We start from the raw sequence: 22,190 nt of genomic DNA, 5'->3' as shown, positions 1-22,190 counted from the left end.
TTGCACTACTTGGAACTTCCTTACACTGAATTGCATGTGTTCTGTAGACTAGTCAGAGATCCTTATGGAGTATTTTAGAATCTCCTTTAGGTTTTGCATCCTGTATTTGGTGTCATCAGCAAATTTGACTCGTAGCTCACCCTTGAGTCTTGTCAGCTGACCTCTGTGTAATAACTTCTGCGGGGGCGGTCTTGAGTGTTATAAACTGCTGGAGGGCATTGTTAATGGGCAATGACATATCTGACATTAAAGATATGCAGTGAAAAACCTAGGACAGTACAGAGGTGAAAGCAGGTGAAAGGCAATCTGTTTACCTACAGTAAAGCTACAATTCACTGTATCAAATGACTAGGATGAATACTGTATGCCATAAATGGCCGTCCTAGTTGGTGCCACTGGCCTAGTTTTGTTTAGTGAAAATACTTACTCAATGTTTTTAGCAGAAACAGCTAGCCAGGTGCTGGCCACCGTAGTAAGGTCTACCCTGCGGAGTTTTATGCATTCATCAGGACTTGGCCATCCTAGGCTACGGTAGTCTCTCCTCTTTCCTGGAAAGAAGCAAACAAGAAAAAAGGAAAAAAGGAGAGTAAACAGTTTAAACAGTTGATTTTCCTGTACATTTGTCAATGGCATGTATGATATTTAATGCAAGTGGACTGCTTCTCATGGGAACAAATTTTCCAGCCTCTGATCCCCAGCTGCAGCTTTCTTCTGTGCCTCCTGAAAGGAGATCTTTAGTCAATGCATAGAGACCAAGTGGGGATCAGTAGTTAGGGCTGCCAACTGCCTGGAGAAGAAAAATGTCCTGATGGGATGTTATTTACTTCTATGCCATGAAATACTTCCACTACTCATTTCCACATACTAAGCCTCTATTAAAAGTGCAGGGCATTTTTTCTCCAAGACTGTTGGCAGCCGCATCTGCAGCAGGAGGGGGGAATTGGCTGAAATCACCATCATCCCTTTTCTGCTGGTGGAAGTGCCATTGCCAGTGGAAAACGTAGTTCTGATCCAGATCAGTAACTGTTGTCTCCAGAAAGACTCTGCTTCCACTGTTGGATCCCTGGTAGAAGGTCTATTTCACCAGTTTAAATCATAAGGACTGGAGGGCACAACTAGGGAGATGAAAGTTACCTGCTTCCCCTAACAGTAGCCAAATCACAAATACTGCTTTTGTTACCAAAGTTTCATTCAAACATACAGTGTCAGGGCTGGTGCAGTCATGACTGTAGCTGGCTACCACCCATATCTAACTGCTTGCTTGCTCCCATGGAAATCTGCTGCGTGACCTTGGGCCAGTCACACTCTCACAGCCTAACCTATTTCCCAGGGTTGCTGTGAAGATAAAACAAAGGAGAGAAGAACGTTGTAAGCCACTTTAGGTTCCCACTAGGGGGAAAAGGCAGGATACAAATGTAGTAAAGGAAAGGGGGGGGGGAACTCTGCATACAGAATACTTAAATTCTCCAACCAACATACTTAGGACTATATAGTTACTTAATATATTATTCCTGCAAATTTTGTCTAGCAGATTTAGACATGTCCTGCCACAAGGTGATAAATGTGGCTGTAGTGATGGTAGGCATTGCTGTTAAATGAAACAGGGAAGGGAATTGGGTCTTTCCTCCCAAATAGGAAATTATACTCTTATTCCTTCTCCTGTGGTAAGGGACCAAACATGGTAATCTCGACTGTGGGAAGTATAAAAGGAACATCACAGGCACTGCTCTATCTATTGCATACTGCAGTACTATCTACAAACAAGTATTTACCAAAAATAATAATTACATTACAGCAGAAGCCACAAGTGCCTGCTAACTTTACAGTGTCTTTAGTGTAAAGGTGTAAATCCAGTCCTGACTGTACCATTACCGTCTTTTAAACCTATGGAAACCCATAACCTTATTGTTAGTTTGCCTCTAAATTATATACTAGTTTCTTTGTTCTGCTGAATCTACCGAACCTTCGAGGACTTGAACCACATTTCATGCTCATTCAACTTACACCATTATGATTTTACCTATTGAGCTACATCGTATCATGCTACCTACAAACCAACCAACTTTACTGAGTGTATAACAATCACCCCCCACATATACACACACTTTCTCTCAGAACAGAGATATTTGCTTACTTCAGTTTCTCAAACAGATAAACCTTATTACCCTGTGCACACTAATCTAGAAGTAAACCACACTGACCATAGTGAGACCCATTTTAGAATGAATGTGTGTAGCATCACACATTCCAAGAAAAGTCATTTGAAGAAAAACCTACAGTTTTATGAAGTGAAATCTTGCACTGAGAGCAACTGGGAAAAACAAATCACGAGTAGATAGGATATAAATAGAGCTATTCCAAACCACAGAAATTGAGTACATCAAAATCTTAACAGGAATATGCCAACAAATATGGAAAACAAAACAATGGCCTACAGACTCAATTTACATTCCAATTCCAAAACAAAGGAGATGTCAAAGACTGCAGCAACTATTGAACCATCACATTAATTTCACATGCAAGTAAAGTGATGCTCAAAATCTTACAACAAAGACTGTTACCATATATGGAATGCCAGGTGTTCAAGCTAGATTCAGAAAAGGAAGGGGCAACACAAAGCATACTGCGAATTTACATTAATTACTGGAGCATATGACAGAATTTCATAAGAAAATAAGCTTCTGTTTAATTTTTTTTTTTTGCTATCAAGTCATAACTGATTTTTGGTGAACCCGTGGGGCTTTCAAGGCAAGGGACATTCAGTGGTGGTTTCCAATTGCATGCCCCTTAGTCACAACCATGGTATTCCTTGGTGGTCTCCCTTCCAAATACTAGCCCAACTTAGAGTCTGAGATCTGACAAGATCAGGGGCTATTCAGATCAGGCCTTGTGTTTAATAGATTACAGCAAAGCTTTTGACTGTGTGGATCATGAAAAGTTGTGATTCATTTTCAAAAAGTTGGGTGAGCTACAGCATCTGGGTGTTTTGATATGCAACCTGTACTTCAGACAAGAGGCTACTGTCAAGAGAGATTATCAAGTGACAGAATGGGTTCCAGTTGGCAAAGGTGGCAGACAAGGATGTATTTTATTTCTCTATTTGTTCAATTTGTTACAGAAGATATAAGAAAAACTGGATTAGATTTAGATGAGGATGGAGTGAAAATTGGTGGAAGGAACATTAACAATTTGAGATATGCAGATAACACCACATTACTGGCAGAAAATATTGAAGACTTTAAACAACTACTGCTAAAGGTTAAAGGAGAAAGTGCCAAAGTTGGATTACAGCTGAATGCCAAGAAGACAAAAGTAATTACTACTGAAAAGTTATACAGCTTTAAGATTGACAGTGAAGAAATTGAGATTGTTCAAGATTTTCTGTTCCTTGGCTCTATCATCAACCAAAAGGGAGACTACAACCAAGAAATCAGAAGGAGACTGAGACTGGGAAGGGCAGCCATGAAGGAGCTAGAAAGATTCTTAAGTGTAAGGATGTGTCACTGGTGACCAAGATGAAGTGAATCCATGCCATAGCATTCATTCCCTATTAGTATGTGTGTGTGTGTGAAAGTCAGACAATGAAGTTCATGCCACAGCATTCCCTATTAGTATGTGTGTGTGTGAAAGTCAGACAATGAAGAAAGCTGACAGGAAGAATGTTTTCCTTTGAAATGTGGTTTTAGAGGATGGACCATCAAAAAGACAAAAGAGTGGGGTCTAGATGAAATCAAGCCTAAACTCTCCCAAGAAGCTAAAATGATTAAACTGAGGCAATCATACTTTGAATACATTACAAGAAGACAAGAGTAACTTGAAAAGACAATAATGCTAGGAAAAGTTGAAGGCAGCAGGAAAAGAAGACCCAACATGAGACGGATTGACTCTGTAAAGGAAGCCACAGCCCACAGTTTGCAAGACCTAAGCAAGGCTGTTAATGATAGGATGTTTTGGAAGACGTTAATTCATAGTATGCCATAAGTCAGAAGCAACTCGACTGCTCTTAATGTGCACACAGCATCACACTCCATAATATACTGTCATATGATCTGTATGAATCTCATAATATATGAATGAAATGCATCTGAAAAAAATCTTACTCTTGCTATTAAAAAATATACCTGGTGGTCCAGGGGAGGGTATTTTTGGCCCACTAATCTCCAGTGCCGTTTGGTAGAGGTTCTCCTTTTCTCCATTTACCCCATCCTCCCCACTTCTTTCAGCAGGCTCTTGTGGATCCAGATTTTCTGCTTTAGATTTCTTTACACGTTTTACTTGGAATGTGATCTGTCAAAGAAAAACATTGTGAGGGTAACGGAACCAAATATATTAGGCATGCTGTTAAAAAAGAAGCACTAGCTGACTTCCAGCAGACTGAGTTGATTTCAAGGGCAACTGCCAGACAGTTTCTCTTTTCTTTGTATCTGTAGCCACTCCCCATCCTGCTTGCATCCCAATGCATCAAACTGTACAGATAGAATAATATATAAAAATAATTCCTTTAAGCACAAGGTTATACAACAGTTTTAGCACTGAGATCCACAGTGGAAATGAGTCTGAACCTCTGCAGGTAATCAGCATAATTTTCTAATTAATGTAATTTTAAATTAAATCAGTGTTCCAGGCCAAAGGTGATTGCCAAATCCAGCCTCATGAAGTCTTCCATCCATCTGGGTATTATGTTCAAAAATAATGATTCATTTGTTTAAGACAATGCAATTCAATTCCAGAATACGTCAGGGATCCTTATTTTTCTTTCAACTGGTTGGAGGTGAAATTCACTAGATTGAAGGAGGAGCTCATCACCACTCACCAGTAGGAGTTCCGGTCTTCCCTCTCCTCGTGGCTGCAGCAGTAGTAGCTGCCAGGCCAGGTTGGCTGCTGAGGGATCAGCAGCACCCCAGGCTCGGCCCACGGGGCACCACGCCTCCCCTCTTCTAGCAGAGGAGCACCTGTGCACCGGCATCCTGGAGCAGGACTTCACCGAGCTGTGCACCGGCTTCCAGAAGATCCCCAAGGTGGTGCCCAGGCCCCCCCCTGCCCCGCAGCAGGGTGAATGAGTGGCCTTGGATGGCCAAGCCTCTCAGCCTTCCCAGGGAGTTCCAGCATGCAGGATGCCTGCCTTTCTGTTGGGGCCAAGAGGGGAGTGCTGCTCAGTTGGGCCAAAGACAGGAAGAATGGAGGTGCTGGAGCAGTCCATTCGCTATGCCTCTTCTGCCTTGAGAGTAAGAGGAGCGACACCACTAGCTTGCCTTGCCTCCACATGAGGTATAGAGAATGGCCCGCCCTGGGTTTCCCTTGTCACTCTTCTTACTCCTTGAGAGTAAGAAGAATGACAAGGGAAACCCGGCGTAACCCCCCACATGCCTATGTCACTTCCAGAAGTGACGCAGAAAGTGACATAAGTACATTGAGGCCGGGTCCCCCATAAAAAATGTCCTAGCCACCAAGATATGGCTCTCATCAAATGATAAACTAATCCAAAAGCTATATAACATTCTACTAACCGATTATTTAAAAGACGAAACAGTTAAAACAGCCATGATAACATGGATGAAAGATTTAGAGCATAATATAGACATAGACCAATGGACTAAAATTGGGAAGTCAGCTAAATTGATGAGAGCCATACCATACAAAGAAAATATATTTAAAATGTTCCATAGGTGGCACTGGACACCAGATAAAATAGCAAAATGCTATGAGAATGGAAATAGAAACTGTTGGAAATGTAAAAAAATTTTTGGCACATATTTTCACATGTGGTGGAGATGTGAAAAAATACAAAAGTATTGGTGCAAAATATATAAGATAGTGAAAGAAATAACAGGACTTGAAATAACATTTGTACCAGAAGTATGCTTATTAAATATATTTCCAGAACAATGTAATAAGGAAAATCTATATATAATGTTTACTTTTACAGCGGCAAAAATAATGTTCGCAAAATGTTGGAAATCAGATATAATACCCTCAAAAGAGGAACTGATAGAAAACTTGTTATTGTTGGCTGAAATGGATAGGTTAAGTTTAATACTACAAGGGAAAGACCAGAATGTATATGAGAAAAGATGGGAAAAACTGTATATATGGTTGAATAATACGATGTGAAAAAATGACGAAAATATAAGTGTAAATCTGTTAAAGGCTGTATATAATGTTGAAAAATTATATATATATATATAAAATGTCCTAACCACAGGGCTGGATTGGATCCAGCCTTCTGATGAATGAAGCATGTTTGCAGAAGATATCTTTTTTCTCTTTTCCCTTTCCATTGCAGCTACGTACACCCCTGAAGAGCAGCTTTTGAGTGCTGAGGAACCCTTAGGAGGAGTATGGGAACTAGAGCAGGGGGCTATCAATAGGCAACCAGAAAACAAAAATCACACAACACTCCCAACCAGCCCCCCCCCCCAATTTGCAGATTTTGCTGCACTTGTGAAAGAGTAAAGAGGGCCATTTCTGCCAATTCCCTTATTCTTGCTGTGGCCCCCTATTGTTCACAAAGACTTTTCTTCTCAGAACATCTGCTTGCACCCTCTGAAACCTTACTTTTGAGTATTGGAGACCCTCGGGAACAGTACTTCATTCTAAACTCAGCGAAATGAATGGCCAGAGTAACCTTGAATAGGAGTGCATTGTCAGAAGCAAAATGATTTGCCGAGAGAGAAATAATTTGAATCCAAAATAATGTGAACAGGCTCATAGCAAATCTGGATCCAATTTGCAAGAGATACTTCGGCTGCCCTTTCTAATGAGAGATCTTACCCATTCAGCTTCATCATCATCATCTCTGCAGTCTCCAAAACAGGAGCTGCCAAGTCCATCTTGAGATCCTTTCTTCAGGACACGGATCCCCTGTAAGTCCATCCGATGCCCTTTCACTTCCAGTGCCCCTTCAAATGCTTCAAGGGGCCAAGAGTTTTCAAATTCGTCCACTAATGCCAACATCTCCTCAGACATCTGAGTGTCTCCTAAGCTCTCCACTCCTTCAGAGCCATTACTTTCTACAATGACAGTGCCTGTAAAGCAGGATCAACAAATTAAATCACTTGTCTCAAAAGCTGTAGTATAATTACACTCGGATACCAAGCAAAACAACAACAAAAAATTATACTTCTTGTTTCCTTGTCCCAAGCAGAACAGATGGTATAAAAATTACTCCTGAGAGTCATAATGTTCTTGAGGAAGGTAGCTCCTTCACTGAAAGCACATTTCCACTCCTCTTTGCAAACATGGGGGCAGACAGAAATAATCAAGGAATGGATATGTGTGTAAAAATGAACAGGAAATTTCCTGCCTGCCCTGATCTTCCTCATCAAATACAATGAATTTTAGGGGTTCAAGCAGGGTAATTTCTCCATCCCTCCTATTTCCTCTCTTTAAATGATAGTTCTCTCAATATTTCAGGATGCTGAAATAGATTGAAGTTTGGTGTGATCCAGCGGGGCTCTTTTATGTTCTTTTCCAGACAAGCATCCTAGCCAGACTTCCAAATAGAAACTGCATAAGCAGAGTCAGAAGACTGTGGAAACACTTGTTTGTGTGGAAGGCTTTTATAATGATGTAACTCCCCCTTCCCACTGCAATTAAAATGGCTTTTCAGCTTCTCCTTAATACTTTTGAGTGATGTGGTACAGTTCATAAGGCAGCCTGATTAGTGTGACACATTGGCTTTGGTAAAATCACTTACCTATGTTAGTCTTACATATCTTGTCTTGTTTCAGAGGGTCAGATATCTGACAAACGGAGCCTCGGGCATGCGCAGGAACCCCACCGCGCATGCCCAGAGGGGTGGGCGAGGACATCCTGCCAGTTCCTTCAAACCGCCACGAATCAACTCCTATGAAAAGTGTAGAAGCTGACAGCAGTGGGGAAGGAGGGCGGGTGGTGTGATTGCACAGATGACCACTCGAAGATCACCAGTTACAGGTAAGCAACCTGTTTATCTTTGACGTGGTCTCTGTGCTTCATACCCATGGTAGATTAGCGAGCAGTAGCCTACCTGGAGGAGGGTGCTGGCAGGTCCTTACTGCGTAGCCGAAGATAGAATGTGACGTCCCATGTCTGTATTAGAGTTCTTACGGACATCAAGGGCGTAGTGCCTTATGAAGGTATTAGGCGTGGCCCACGTAGCGGCTTTGCAAATGTCCGTTAGGGGAACTCCCTGGAGGAAGGCAGTGGAAGCCGCAACAGCTCGAGTTGCCTGGCCCTGATCAGGCCAGGCAATGGCTGTTTGGCAATCAGGTAGCAGAGGCGGATGAGACCTGCAATCCACCTCGAGAGGCGCTGAGCCATGATGTGAGTCCCCAGCCTTGCTGGCGCGTAAGAGACGCACAGTTGAGAGCACCTATGTATTGTATTCTCTGGACCGGTTGAAGTTGAGACTTTTCTCAATTGACTTATAGGCCCAGGTTTTCCAGGAGTGCCATAGTCTCATTGATGTTTGAGATCAGGGCATCCTTGGAGGATGCTACCAAGAGCCAATCGTCGATGTACGAGTAGATGGAGATACCCCAGAGATGGAGGAAAGCCGCAACCACAATCATAGTCTTCGTTGCACTTGAAAGGCCGAATGGCAGGGCTGCATATTGGTAATGCTGTGGATCAATTGCGAAGCGTAGGTATTGGTGGTGGGAGGGGTGGATGGTGAGGTGGAAGTAGGCGTCTTGGAGTTCGAGGGTAGCCATCCAGACGTTTCTCTGTAGGAGTGGCATAATCTGCTGCAAGGACACCATGCGGAAGTGGTGGTAGGTTACATAGCAGTTCAACGCTCTGAGGTCTAAAATTGGTCGAACGCCTCCATCTCGCTTTGGAACTGTGAAATAGCAGGAATAGAACCCCTTCCCGTGTAGACATGGTGGTACCGGCTCGATGGCTCCTTTGTGCAGAAGGATGGACACCTCCTCTAGGAGAGGTGGGGAAGGGGGTGTGGAGACGATGACAGGTGTAATGGGGTTCTGGTGGAATTGGATACGGTAGCCTCAGGTCACAATGAACAGCACCCATTCGTCCGTGGTGATATGACGCCAGGTGTGAAGGAAGGGAGAAAGATGGGTTTGAGCTGACTAGGTGGGAGGGAAGTCAAAAACCCTGCTTGGAAGACTTCGCCTGCTTGGTGCAAGACAACTGCTGTCCGGATCCAAACCTGGGTTTTTGAAAGGTTGGTTTTTGGCTTCCCGGAGACGTACGCGGTCTCCATTGTTTGTCAGGAAACTGACGATTCGGGGTGCGTCTTTGCCCAGGCCTAGACCAGGTGCGAGGGTGATACTGCTGCCTCATGGAAGATGACACTCCTAGAGCGCGAGAGGCCTTTATGCTCTTATCCATATCTTGGAGTATGATATCAGTAGTGCTGTTGAAGAGACCAAGGCCATCGAAGGAAAGGTCTTCGACATAAGACCTAGTATCTTGAGGGAGATTGCCGTCTTAGAGCTATTGCTGAGGCCATTGTTCTTGAGAAAGCGTCTAGGGCATGTTTGGAAGTGTTGATCTGCTGTTTCGCAAGTACCATGCCCTCCTTCTGGATAATTCTGGCTGCCTGAAGCTTGTCTTCAAGGAGGTGTGTCAGGAGTGTAGAGAACCTTTCCCAAAGGGTGTACTGATACCTGCTCATGCAGGCTAAGTAATTTGTGGTTTTAACTCCCAATGCTCCCGTGGAATAGAAGCGTCTCCCAAACACGTTCAATTTTCTGCTTTCCCTGTCAGAAGGTGGAGAGTGTGTTCGTTTTGATTTGGATGAGGATGTAACAACCACTGAGTTGGGCTGAGGGTGGGAAAATAAAAAATCAGCTCCGGTTTTCTGGACTCTGTACATGTGGCCCCGGCGTCTTGTTGACACTGGGGCCGATGAAGGCTTTTCCCATGGTGTTTTCACAGCTTGTAGAAGGACCGCAGACATGGGCAGTGCAATGGTAGTAGAGGTATCCAGTTGCACGATATCGAAGACGGCATCTGTAACCTGAGGCTGTTGTTGTACGACTGAGAGGCCTAAAGAATGGGCCATTCTCTTGACAAGGTCTGCATAGAAAGTGAGATTGTCAGATGGGGATATAGGTAGATCATCTGCGACAGCTTGGTTAGGAGACTTGTGGTCAGGAGAGGTGTCAACCTCAGAGGCCTCGGTATCAGAATCCTCTTCTGCAGAATTAGAGGAGTCCTGATCTGGCACCTGAATAGGAGTGACTTCCGTTCGAGTAGTTAGAATCTTTGGTGGTACGACCTGGGGGTTGGGAGGATGACAAAGTTCCGGATTATGGTGGGAAGGATTGTCTGCTGGAGGACGAGACAGAGATGCAGAAGGTCTGGATTTGTACGGTGACCTTGATCTGTGGACAGAATGGGTCGAGTACTGATCCCAGTCTGAATAGCCCGCCGGAGTCAACCACGGCATGGATGGTGGATAACCCCCGTAGAGATACCTCAGCTGGCGTTGATCCCAAGACAGAGGTGGTGGTGGTGGAATAAAGACATGGGGGATCGACTTCTGGAACGGGCACATTTCAGAGACAAAGGAGCAGCTTGTCTGTGAGAGCGGTCCCTATAATCTCGGTCATCAATATCGGCAAGTTCAAGAAGCAGATGTGGAGGGTGATGCTGCATGCTGCTAGAGGCGTGTCGATTCCGACGTGGATCGATGCTGGGAGCCTCTGACACCGTCGATGTCGACGACGGGGAAGGCGAGGGAGAAGCCTCTGCATCCATAGGATGAGTAAGGAGCTGTACCGTCTTGATATCGGAGTAAGGACAGTCCTCTAATTGTTGTATAGGGGAGTCCAGCAGCTGAATGGTCGGTATCAGTGGAGGGGCATGGACCTCTGATGTCAATACTGCCGTTGGAGCGGGAGGCACTTTTGGGGCATCACCCAGTGCAGGCACCGCTACCTTCCCCTTCTTTGACGCCTTTAGGGCCTTAGAGGAGCCCTTTTTTGCGGACTTATGCTCCTTACTTGGATTGGGCTTCTTCTTCACCTGAGTGGAAGCGGAGGATTGCGCCTTCAATGCCGGTGGTTTCAATGTTGGTTGGCCAATGTCGGAGGCAGGCCTTGATGCTGGAGCCGTCGATGGTCTCTCGGACTCCATCGCTGAGGGAGGATATAACGCCGACTCAAGGAGCGCCACTTTAAGGTGTGCAGCTCGTTTTTTTCGTGTCTGGTTAGAAAACCTGGCACAGTGCCGGCAAGACTCAGGTCGATGAGACTCCCCCAAACAAAAAATACAAAGGGTGTGGCGGTCAGGTGGAGCTAGTTTGCTGCCGCAACCCTTACAGCAGTTGAAACCCCCCCACTTCTCCATTAAAAATACCAGGAGGAAAAAGAAGGGGTGGGGAGCCCGAAGGCTAAACTGAGGTAAAACCGGCAACTTCATCCTCAACACAAAAAACAATTTTTAAAAAATTTTTGAAGAACAAAGAAGAGTGAGAAAAATAATAAAACTGAGGAAAAAATCCGAAGAGCCGTGAGGCAAAGTGGCCAAAAAAGCAAACCGATCAGACGGACGAAGAAAGGGTCTTTCCAACGCGGTGGTATGAAAGGAACTGGCGGGATGTCCGTGCCCACCCCTCTGGGCATGCGCGGTGGGGTTCCTGCGCATGCCCGAGGTCTGGGCATGAAAATCCGTTAAGAGCTTGCTACAATGCCGATCGATCCAGCGCGTGCGCACTAGATCCCAAGGGTGTAAATGCACAGAGACCACGTCGAAGATCTCTATCTTTCACACAACTGTTAAAGGTACGGGAATACTAACACTGCGACTTGACCAAACCATATCTAGAAGAGTACAAAATAACAACTTCTCTGAAAAGAAAGGCTCATCCTTGTTATTGTGCCTAGTAGTTCCAAGATTTACTTACTTTCTAAAGTCAAAGAGGATGAATCCCTTGTGGCACTATGCGTGTGATCTGTTGAATCATCTTCAATAACCACCTCATGATTTTCTTCCACTGAGAAGATTTCAGAGTCCTCTAAGTCAAAGTACTTCTGATTGGAATGGTTATCACCTTGGCTCTTCTCAGGACAGTGGCCTGCAAGATACACAGAAATGCAGACACATTTTTTTTCTTTTTGCTGTCAAGTCACAGTTGACTTATGGTGATCCCATAGGGTTTTCAAGGTGAGACATGTTCACCGGTGGTTTGCCATTGCCTACCTTCATGTCATGACCCAGGAATTCCTTGGTGGTCTTCCATCTGAATACCAGCCAAGACCAACCATGCTTAGCTTCTGAGATCTGACAAGATCAGGCTAGCCTGAGTCATCCAGGTCAGGGCTACAATTACCGCAGGGCAAACATCTACTGCTTAGCCTGAACTACTGATATGTACAAGTAAAAGGTAACCATATGCAGCTGTACAGAAATGATGGAAGACAAACAGTAACTGTTTTTGGTCAACAGATCTCTGAATGGCTTAACATCCATATCACAGTCCAGCACATCCAGACAGCAGGTTCCTATGCTCCTGACATGATAATGCAGCATACAACTGAGAGCCCGCAAAGTTTTACAGGAAAAAAGCAGAAGGTTCTCCCCAGTCCCTTCAGTACAAGCTTTGCACTGTGTAGACCACAAAGGCAATCTCATCAGCCACTATGATGGCATGCAAAATAATTCAGTTAGGTATACAGAAGCTACTTCATATACACACTCACACATTCAAGATTGAAGTGGCCACTATGTGCCAGGGTTTGGGTGTGCGCACATGTGCACTGGCCCAGAGATAAAGAATCTCAAGAAATGTTTTAGTCCTGTTTTATATTGCCCTACACATGTACCAATCAGAACAAAACTCCGAGAATAGTTCAGCCTTAGGCAAGTACTTAGAGTGAGCTCTATTAGGTTTGCTTTCTAAATCTCAAACTTGCATTGAATTCAATAGCCTTCCTCTCAAATAAGCATGCATAGGACTGCAGCCTTGGTTTCATGATTGCAGAGACACACTCAAGCCTACTGAATTAATTCCACAGTTAAAACTTCTTGGTGCTGATGGCTGTGTACTCTGGTTTTACACTTTTTTCTGGGGCATTAGATGCTGGCACAGTGAAGGATAGGATGGTGAGTGATGTGACTTGAGCTTCCCTCAGTTTTGCTCTGAAAGTATCATAAAGTCAGTTCTTAGCATGAGCAAAATATGACTCTCATGATATTCTGAACTCTACTGTCTAGGTAATATTAGCTATTTACCATTTTCTTACCCTTATTTTCCTCCATAGTGTGAAGTTTAGCTTGAATTGTCCGAAGCTATTTGACATGCAGGCTCTCTCTGCTGGTGGGGGTCACTGAAATAAGCAGAGATCAAAGAAGCCTCTGCTCTGCTCCTAGACACTCTATGGTCTGCAATATGTGCTTCAATGCTGACTTTAATCGTACTGTTGGATGCTGGACTGGGTGGCCTTTTGATCTGATCTAGCATGGTTAACCTTATTCTCTGATCCTTTCTTGACACAGAAGGCTGGGCCTGATAACCTTGTAACTTTCCATATGAATTCAGTTAAATTTGTATGTTACACTCTGTAATAAAGGTTTTGTTCATGTACGGATGTGGATGAAACAGGTAGAGAACAAATCCTCCACATCAAAGGAAATGAGATGTGTGCTTCTTGAGCGGTATTGCCCTCACACTGCATGTTGTTTAAATAGGGGGGGGGGGAAAGAAAAAAAAATCCCTTGCATGAACCTGAAGTAATTACTTGACTCCCTACAGGAAAATAGCTTTCTACCAGCATAATTTCTGTAATTAAAAGCCACGCATGCATCTTTATTCTGCTTCTTTTCTATAATGCTCTCTATATAAGAGTGTGCTTTCTGTAACATACTCTTTCTGTTCTGCCTTATTTTCCTGATCCCAACCCGCTGCTGGTCTAGTCGTTGGGGGACTCTTACCAGTTGCCTGGTATAACACCCTACGGCCTCTCCCAGGCCATTGGGGTGACCGAGCTGTGGCGTCACTGCCTGTAGAGGCTTATAGTTTTACTGGATTTAAAATATTTTAACTTATGATGTGACTGATCAGTTCTCACTATACTGTATCTGACCAGGTCACTATAAACATTAGTCTCTTCGGGGGTTTTGGTATATAACTTATGGATGTATGGAGGACAACTGCCCAGTATAATTCTTTCATCGGTAAGTCAGGCACCAGTATTTGTAAAAGTCAAACAGTAAGCTTCTTTATTTTTCACAAAGCCTAACAGGGGGATGGGATATATTTACATAGGATATTTTGTTTCCTTGTAGAATATAACTTTTTACTTTGCCTTCACATAGACTTATCACTCTCAGTTTTACACAGATGTGCTTCAGTTCACTAAACACACTTATGATTCCACTCTCCAGTAACTGTTTTGTGGCTAACCTTTGGACTTAATTTGTCTGGACCCTTTGAGTCTAACTGGGCACCTTTCCAGCCTCCTCCAGATCCTTAGCCCTTTCTATAGCCACCTCTACAAGTTCCTTTGGAACAATGTATCTGGTGTTTGTGACTACTGAGGTCTTATACTGTTCACTCTCCTCTTTCCTTTAGAGGGTACCAGTGCAGAGTTTTATTCAGCCACAGTTTTCTACTCAAACTGATATCAGGCTGTTTCCACAAAGCCGCAGAGGTTTTTGTTCCACCTCAGAGCTATCCAGTTAGCTGACCGCTCTCTGCTAACTTCTCTTCCAAATCTCTCTCCCAACTGTCAGTTGTCCACAGTTATCTGTCACTCAGAGAATTCCGAGCCAAAAGGCCCCCTCCCTTCTCAGTCATGTGACTCCGCAGCTTCTTTATTTACCTGCTGCTGTCCACTATCCTTTAATTCTGTCACACCTGTGTACTTCCCCTAATGGGGCAAAAGTCAATTCTGGGAGGGAGAGACATGTGAAGCAGGGGGGAAGGAGTGAAAGGGGAAAGAACAAATCCTCTTCTCCAAACAATATGGATCTAAGCTCCTGTCTATCCATGAAAGTGCTGCAGTGGAGGACACCCCCAAAAAATACAAAGAGAAGTGTAAATGAAAGCAAGGCTTAGAATCCAAACCAATGGATTTCTATGTGCTTCTTCTGGGGACAGTGGGTGGCAGAACAAAGCTAGATTGGGTGACTCCTCCCAAAGGTCTAGTGACTTTGGGCCAGCTGGGTAAAATCCACATCCCCATGATAAAACAGAGATAGCTGTGGGACCTGTTTTGCCTCACTGCTCTAAAATGTGAACAGACTTGGATACTCATTTTCGTTAAGGAAACCTGTGGGCCTATGAGGAGGGAACATAACAAAAGAAAGTGAAATCTGAAACGCTGTCCCACCTGCCTTTAATGTGCTGATAGACAATATGCTATTGAATAACAGAATGGAGATGTATCCCCAAATATTTTACAAATAGGTTTAAAAAAACAATATAGGTGAACTTCACACACTTTGGGGGAAAAGGTAAATTTGTTTCCGATACTGCTCCCTATGCATCATTGCAGCTGAGTCTCTTTCCCCCATCCTCTCTCCCCAGCCCGCCCCCATTAAAATTTAATTGGTTTCATCTTTTTTTTAAATCTATGCAATACACTTCATGTGTTATTTATAAGAGATGGTGAATACAGGACCCCAAAGCTGAAATTAGCCCTTCGAGCTGACATCAGATCCAGACTGACTTCAGCACAAGCCTGGTGCATTCTAAGAAAGTGATGCCCTTCAACAGAAGAAACCTTGGCCATTCTGATGATGGAGGGGCGAGGAAGAATTTTAAACAGATATGATGTTATGGAAACACTTCAGAGTATTAAAAACAGCATTATGGGGAAGGAGAAGAGGACAAAGAATGTCAAAGTTCCTGAAGAAAATGCATTAAAGTAGCACCATCTTTACTATTAATTTAAAATTGACTAGATGACTGCACTGGCCATTTTGGGAGCTGAAGCCCTACTATTCTTAGAAAGCTAAGCAGCATAATTTGCCTGGTCTAAACCATTCCACTGCTGTTTCTGGATCCGATGAAGGCATAATGTCAAAAGAGATTACACAATCAAACTCGAATGTTTCTTGATAGGGGATACCATGTGTAAACAGCAATCATAGGAAACTACTGCTGAGGAGGAGTTCTGTTAGATTATGAACTGGACACAAGTCAAAATGACAAAACTGTTGCAGTCAACACAAAAACAATGTTGGTAACAACACTATATGCAAAACTGGGATGGTAACTGAACTGCTCTGGTCAACACTGATTAAGCTTTCATTTAGGTATCACATCTTAGTTCTATGAAGGAATTAGGAATGGCAGATGAAAAGGAACCTAAGTTATAAAAGGGTCAAAGATATTAGATACATTACGGAGGTAAGTGCCACCAAGTCGCAACTGATATGGTGACCCCAGCAAGGGACTTTTAAGGCAAATGAGAAACAGGTGATTAGCCACTGCCTTCCTCTGCAGAGTCTTCCTTGGTGGTCTCCCAACGAAGTACTGACCCTGCTCAGTTTCTGAGATCTGATGAGATCGGGCTATACCATGCTGCTTTCCCTCCCACTGGATGCATTGCTCAGAAAAAGCCTGAAATATTTGTGTATGTCTGTCCTAGAGAAAAGAGTATGGGGGGGGTGGAGATTTCCAAATAAAATGATATAAACAATGGTTCTTCACTGTGATCAAGGTCAGGAGAATGGTAATAAATCTGAATTAAATTGAGGCTGAGTAAAACATTACTGCATTGTTTGATGACTGCACTTTTATGACTTGTAACTACAGGTGTAGACTACCTTTTAAATAAAGCACTATGGTAACATCAAAGAGTATTAAAGATGTATTGTGGTGTTACAGATCTGTGATAGTTCATTCATACATGCAAGCTATCACTTTTGCTTCATTCACTACATCAGGAACGTGCACATTCTGAGGAAAATGGCCACAAGCTCCTGAGGAGAGCAGCAAAATATTTTTCATTTGTACTTTCAGCTGTATATGCATCTATTAGTTAGCAATTTAAGCCATAGATCCTTCCTCCTCATTGAATCCTTCCCTGAGTTGTGATTTTGTTATGCTAAACTCGCTATCTGCAGTGGGAGAAGGGAAGCAAGGAAGTTGTACTCTGCTGACAGAAACCATTCTAGCAGCAGAAATGTTCAGAGGGATCCAAGTCACTCTTTGCATCCTTCAACCAGAACTCACACCTGTTGTCCAGTCAGCGCTGAACCATTATGCCTACACTACTACGAGGTATCGTGTTCCAGCAAAGATTCAAACCCAAGTTTTTGCATCTCATTTCACATGCACTATGTGAATCAAAAACCAGCTGGAAGTTGGGTGGTATTAGCAGTAAAAATAGCCTGCTGAAAAACCACTTTTACTCACGTGATTTTCTATTCCGATTGCAACCTCACTCCCCTCCAGCCACTTAAGAGTTAACAAACGTCTGTGTGAACATTCACCCAATGAGGATCAGAAGCAGTTTACATCATTCTCCTCTCCAGCATTTTATCTTCCCAACACAAGGTTTGAGAGTATATGACTGGCCACAGGTCACCCAGCAAGTTTCAAGCCAGAATGGGGATCTGAATCTGAATTTCCCAGCTTCTGGTCTGACACACTAACCACTATACCACACTGGCTCTCAGTACTGCATATAGTCTGAGTAAGATTAACACAGGAGAATGCAGACTGTGAAGACTACAAAAACTACAGTCTGAACTGTATTTCAGGATTGCATATAGTCTAACACAGGAGATTGCAGACTGTGAAGACTCAAAAAACTACAGTCTGAACTGTATTTCAGGTGCTCAGAGTAGAACTTCAGTGTCCTTTATAGCTTCTTAGTGATCTCCCATGACTTTCACCTATACCGGTCCCTGCTGATGACTTGCTGTTTCTAGTCTCTTCTTCTCTTCTATCCCTCACAAAGATGTCAATAATATAAATCCTGGAAGCAGAATTATCCAAAGTCAATTCAGCAAATGCCATTCCCTCATTATTGGGCTATGGGTCATCGTTGTCTGCACAACAGAACGTAGGCTAAGCTTGGCTGACACTACGTGCTTTCATCCATGTATGCTGGTGTGCTCTGTGGAAATAAATCTCCTATTACACAGTGAACACAGATAATGTATTTTAATTTTATATGCCCCATTTCTCTATTACCAGTATGCATTTCAAAAAGCGGATGCCCTCCAAGTGTTTCCAGTGCAGGGTTGTTTTAATTTATGAGGGTTTGGGCTAAAAAATTCTGTTTAACTGCATTAAGCAGGTTGCTTCAGCTTGTAAGACAAACTGTAACGAAAAGACTGCATAGAGTCCAATACTTATGGATTATTTTTAAAGAAGAGCCATGAGATTTCTTCAGTGTGTTACAAAAAAAGAAAGATGCAAATCTAATGTTAGACCGTTACAGTTTCTAGTTAACATGGCACTAAAAATTACTCTTATAAAATATAAACCAGCACTAAATAAATCATGAAAAGAAAAACCAGGAAGAACTACCGTCTGCTTAATTTAAACGTATGTGCTACAAAAGGGACAAAGCCCACCTCCCCAGAGAATCCACTGAGATGACTGAATGGGGTAATCCCTTAAAAACATACAGTTGATCCTTAATAATGGGGTAAGATAGTGGTCGGACTTGTAGTATTAAAAGCCACAACATACTAGCACTTTGTCCTCTCTCAGCACTGGGTAGAACAGGATTGTTCTCTTTGTGACGTGGATAGAGAAACCACAGTGTGTTCTCAGCCCTGTCTGGGAACGAGGCCCAACATGGAAGACAGTTTCTAAATTTGGCTCTCCAACACCGTCAGCAGATAAGAAAGACTAGAAAATGCTATTTGCAATGCCTCTCTCAGGGTACTCTGATGCTACATATAGAGCAGCAGGCTAAGCAGTGCAGTGGCCTGAATTTCAATTAATGCCTCAAAAATAACTTGCTGTCCTTTGGAAGACAGGGGAGGGAGAAAGGCACAGATACTCAGAATGGTGATAGTGTGTTCAGAGCAACTTCATTGGCTGTATTGGAACTTCTGATTTACATTCTTGCTAGTCTTTTTTTTTATCGTTTAATAAATAAGGTTGAATTGCACGCCATCTGAATTGTAATGTGTTTTAAATAATGTCTAATAGTTTTTATGATTGTTATCTGTATTATGTTGTGACTTGTCCTGTGCCCTGCAACAGCAGGGGAAGGTGAGCTAAAAATAGCAGGTAATAAATAATAAATAAATAATTTCATAAACCAGCAAACCATTCTGAAGAACTGCTAGCTTCAGTAGGACACCACTGAATTCTGATACAAGGCTGGTATGAGGCCCATCATTACAACAGGCCAAAGAAAAACTGCAGGGAAATAGAATTGGTCATATTTCTTAGTTTACCCTGCATTGTGGTAGTATTTCTTAGTTTACTTGCTCATTATTAAAACGTTTCTCTTAAACACATAAGGCAGGAAGCTTGAAGATCATTTCTGCTTTGTAAGCACTGGATAATTTTGATGTTGCCGCATCAACAGTACTGGCAGAAGACAGTGATAGTGGGAGACAGACAAATCTCCCTGGGGAGAGAGTTCCAGAGTTTTGGCAACATGACCAAAAAGGGTTGCCACCCATTTAGCCTAAGATAGTGGGAGCACCTAAAGCAGGGCTTTGGAAGATGACTGGTTGGGTAAGTTCATATGGGGGGTAGGGCAAACCACCTTAGGATATATTCGTCCCACGTGGTATACAGATTTAAAGGTCAATTATCAGCCCTTTCAACTGGGCCCAGAAACAAATTGGAAGTCAGTGTAGTTGGAAGAAAGATTGTAGTGATATGGTCCCTATGGCCCCCTCCAGTCAAAATTCTGGCTGCAGCATTCTGTACTAACTGTTGCTTTCAGACACTCTTCAAGGGCAACCCCACAAAAAGTGCACTGCAGTAGTCTAATCGAGATATTACCATGCCATGCACAACAGTGGCAAGATCTTTTCTGCCCATGACGGGCTGTAGCTGGCTCACCCAGCCAAAACTGGTGAAACGTGCCCCTGGCCACCTTTCCCACCTGCTTATCCAAGCTATAAACCTGGTCCTTTAGGGAGGAGTGCAGCCCCATGACAAGAAACAATACATTCTTAAGAATTTTAACGCATACAGTTCTGACTGAGTTGTTAAGGCCTTTGTGTTGGCAAAATCTCTAGGAAGCTCAGACTACGTGTTTCTGAACATAAAAGTAATGTTGTTCTAAACAAACAACATAAAACAAACAAAAATCAGGTGCCTCACCTGTCCAACATTTTTTATACCACAGACACTGTCTCACAGAGAATACATTTTGGATCATCTTGAGACAATGTTGTTTAAAAAAGAAGCTGAGCGGATTTGGAGATTGAAAGCTCTGGTCCCTTATAAGTTAAACAAAACTTTAGATTTGCTGTCTCTCATCTATATATAAAAAAAGAATGTCCCCTCACCATAAAATCAATGCCCAGGCTAAATCGCTGGAACTAGAGACACCAAATTCGGGGAGAGTGCTCCTACCATGGCGTAGGTGCTCACTAAGAAGGGAGTTTTAGACATTCGACCCCTTAAGTGGGTCAAAAGGGATAAAATGTGCTCCTCCACTGATTCCTATGTGGCTGCCAGGCAGCTGCCTCCCTGCACCCTTCACTCTCTGATTGGTCAGCTGCAGAGCTCTGTGTTCTGAGGTAAAAATACCCACCCAGTTACAGGGGATTGCAGAGAGCTAATTACAGTTGAGGAAATCAGGAGTGGCCAACAACCACCTGTGAGGTGAAGCAAAGATGCTGGCCCAGCCTCTCTGATGGCTTCCAACACACTCCCCTCACCTCCTACGCCTAACAGGCAGTTGTCTGTCAGGTGTAGCCCCACCTCCACAGTGGCTTCTAATACTCCTCCCCCTCCTACACTGGACAGGTAACACATTTCTCCCATCTCCTACACATAACAGGTGGTTGCCTGTCAGGTGCAGCAGCAGTTGCAGGGTGCTTAAAGCCACAAGGGAGCCCGCCCCAGCAGTAACGCCTTAGTGATCCTGCCGGCCCCGCTTCCACAGTGGCTTCTAATACTACTCCCCCCTCCCACACTGGACAGGCAGTTGCCTGTCAGGTGTAGGAGAGGAGCTGGGATGCTTACAGCCGCCAGGGAGGTTTGCTCAGCAGGACTGCCTTAGCAGTGCTGCTGGCCCAGCCTCCCCAATGCCTTTAAATACAATTCCCCCCAACATCAGACAGGCCAGTGTCTGTCAGGTGTAGGAGCAGGACCAGGGTACTTTAATCCATCAGGGATGCCACCACAGCAGGATCACCTTAGCAATGCTGCTGGCCCAGCCTCTCTGATGGCTTCCAACACACTCCCCTACTTCCTACACCTAACAGGCAGTTGTCTGTCAGGTGCAGCAGTGGTTGCGGGGTGCTTAAAGCCATGAGGGAGCCTGCCCCAGCAGTAACACCTTAGTAATCCTGCCGGCCCTGCCTCCACAGTGGCTTCTAATACTACTCCCCCCTCCCTGTCCTACACTGGACAGGCCGCTGCCCGTCACGTGTAGGAGAGGAGGTGGGATGCTTACAGTCGCCAGGGAGGTTTGCTCAGCAGGATTGCCTTAGCACTGCTGCTGGCCCAGCCTCCCCGATGCCTTTAAATACAATCATCCTCAACATCAGATAGGCTGGCATCTGTCAGGTGTAGGAACAGGGCCAGGGTATGAATGTTTATGGGGAGATAGTCAGGTGTAGGAGCAGGGCCAGGGTATGAATGTTTATGGGAGATAGTAAAGGACATTTCTAGGAGCCATTTTGATGCATGCCTTCCTCATGAACCTGAAGAAATGTCCACCACATCACCACTCCCTCACACCAACTCCCCCTCACACCTCTCACCTCTTACTGCCCCCCCAAAAGCTCCTGGTAAACGTCGAGCCAGATACACTGTGCTGTTTTGGCTGGCTGCCACAGAGACCACACACTGGAAGCTTGTAAACACAGTCCAGAATCAAGGTCAGTCAGAGCCGAAAGTCAAAGAGCCAGGAGGTCAAGTCAAGGTTGCAAGGACAAGGAGCGGCTGCTACACACACGCAGGAGCAGGTCTGAGTGAGCAAAGTTGCTGCCGCGTTGAACCAGGTGCACTGAGTGCTTTTGAGCAGGTCCTTCCTTCTCTGGGGTGGAGAATCTGCAAAGACTTACAGCTCTTCCCTCTGCAGGAGCTAGAGTCTGGCGCTCCTGCATAGTCAGCCTCTGGCATGCCCTACGTCTGG

The 22,190-nt window shown here is 44.0% G+C and overlaps 1 protein-coding gene across 2 annotated transcripts in view; it reads right to left on the bottom strand.

Moving 5' to 3' along the window:
- TTC17 (tetratricopeptide repeat domain 17) overlaps positions 1-22,190 on the bottom strand; it is an 82,530-nt gene that overhangs the window by 16,551 nt on the left and 43,789 nt on the right. For both annotated transcript variants that reach the window (XM_015411337.1, XM_015411338.1), the window contains exons 17-20: positions 11,855-12,025; positions 6,772-7,025; positions 4,122-4,287; positions 428-548 (exon numbers count right to left, since the gene is read on the bottom strand). In XM_015411337.1, the coding sequence (XP_015266823.1) occupies positions 428-548; positions 4,122-4,287; positions 6,772-7,025; positions 11,855-12,025 (712 nt within the window). The remainder of the gene's footprint in view (positions 1-427; positions 549-4,121; positions 4,288-6,771; positions 7,026-11,854; positions 12,026-22,190) is intronic.

This window comes from Gekko japonicus, unplaced genomic scaffold (genome assembly GCF_001447785.1).
Source record: "Gekko japonicus isolate JY-2015 unplaced genomic scaffold, Gekko_japonicus_V1.1 scaffold2347, whole genome shotgun sequence".
Classification (NCBI taxonomy): Eukaryota; Metazoa; Chordata; class Lepidosauria; order Squamata; family Gekkonidae; genus Gekko; species Gekko japonicus.
Note: the sequence above shows the minus strand (reverse complement) of the source record. Positions and strands in the feature narration are given on the sequence as shown.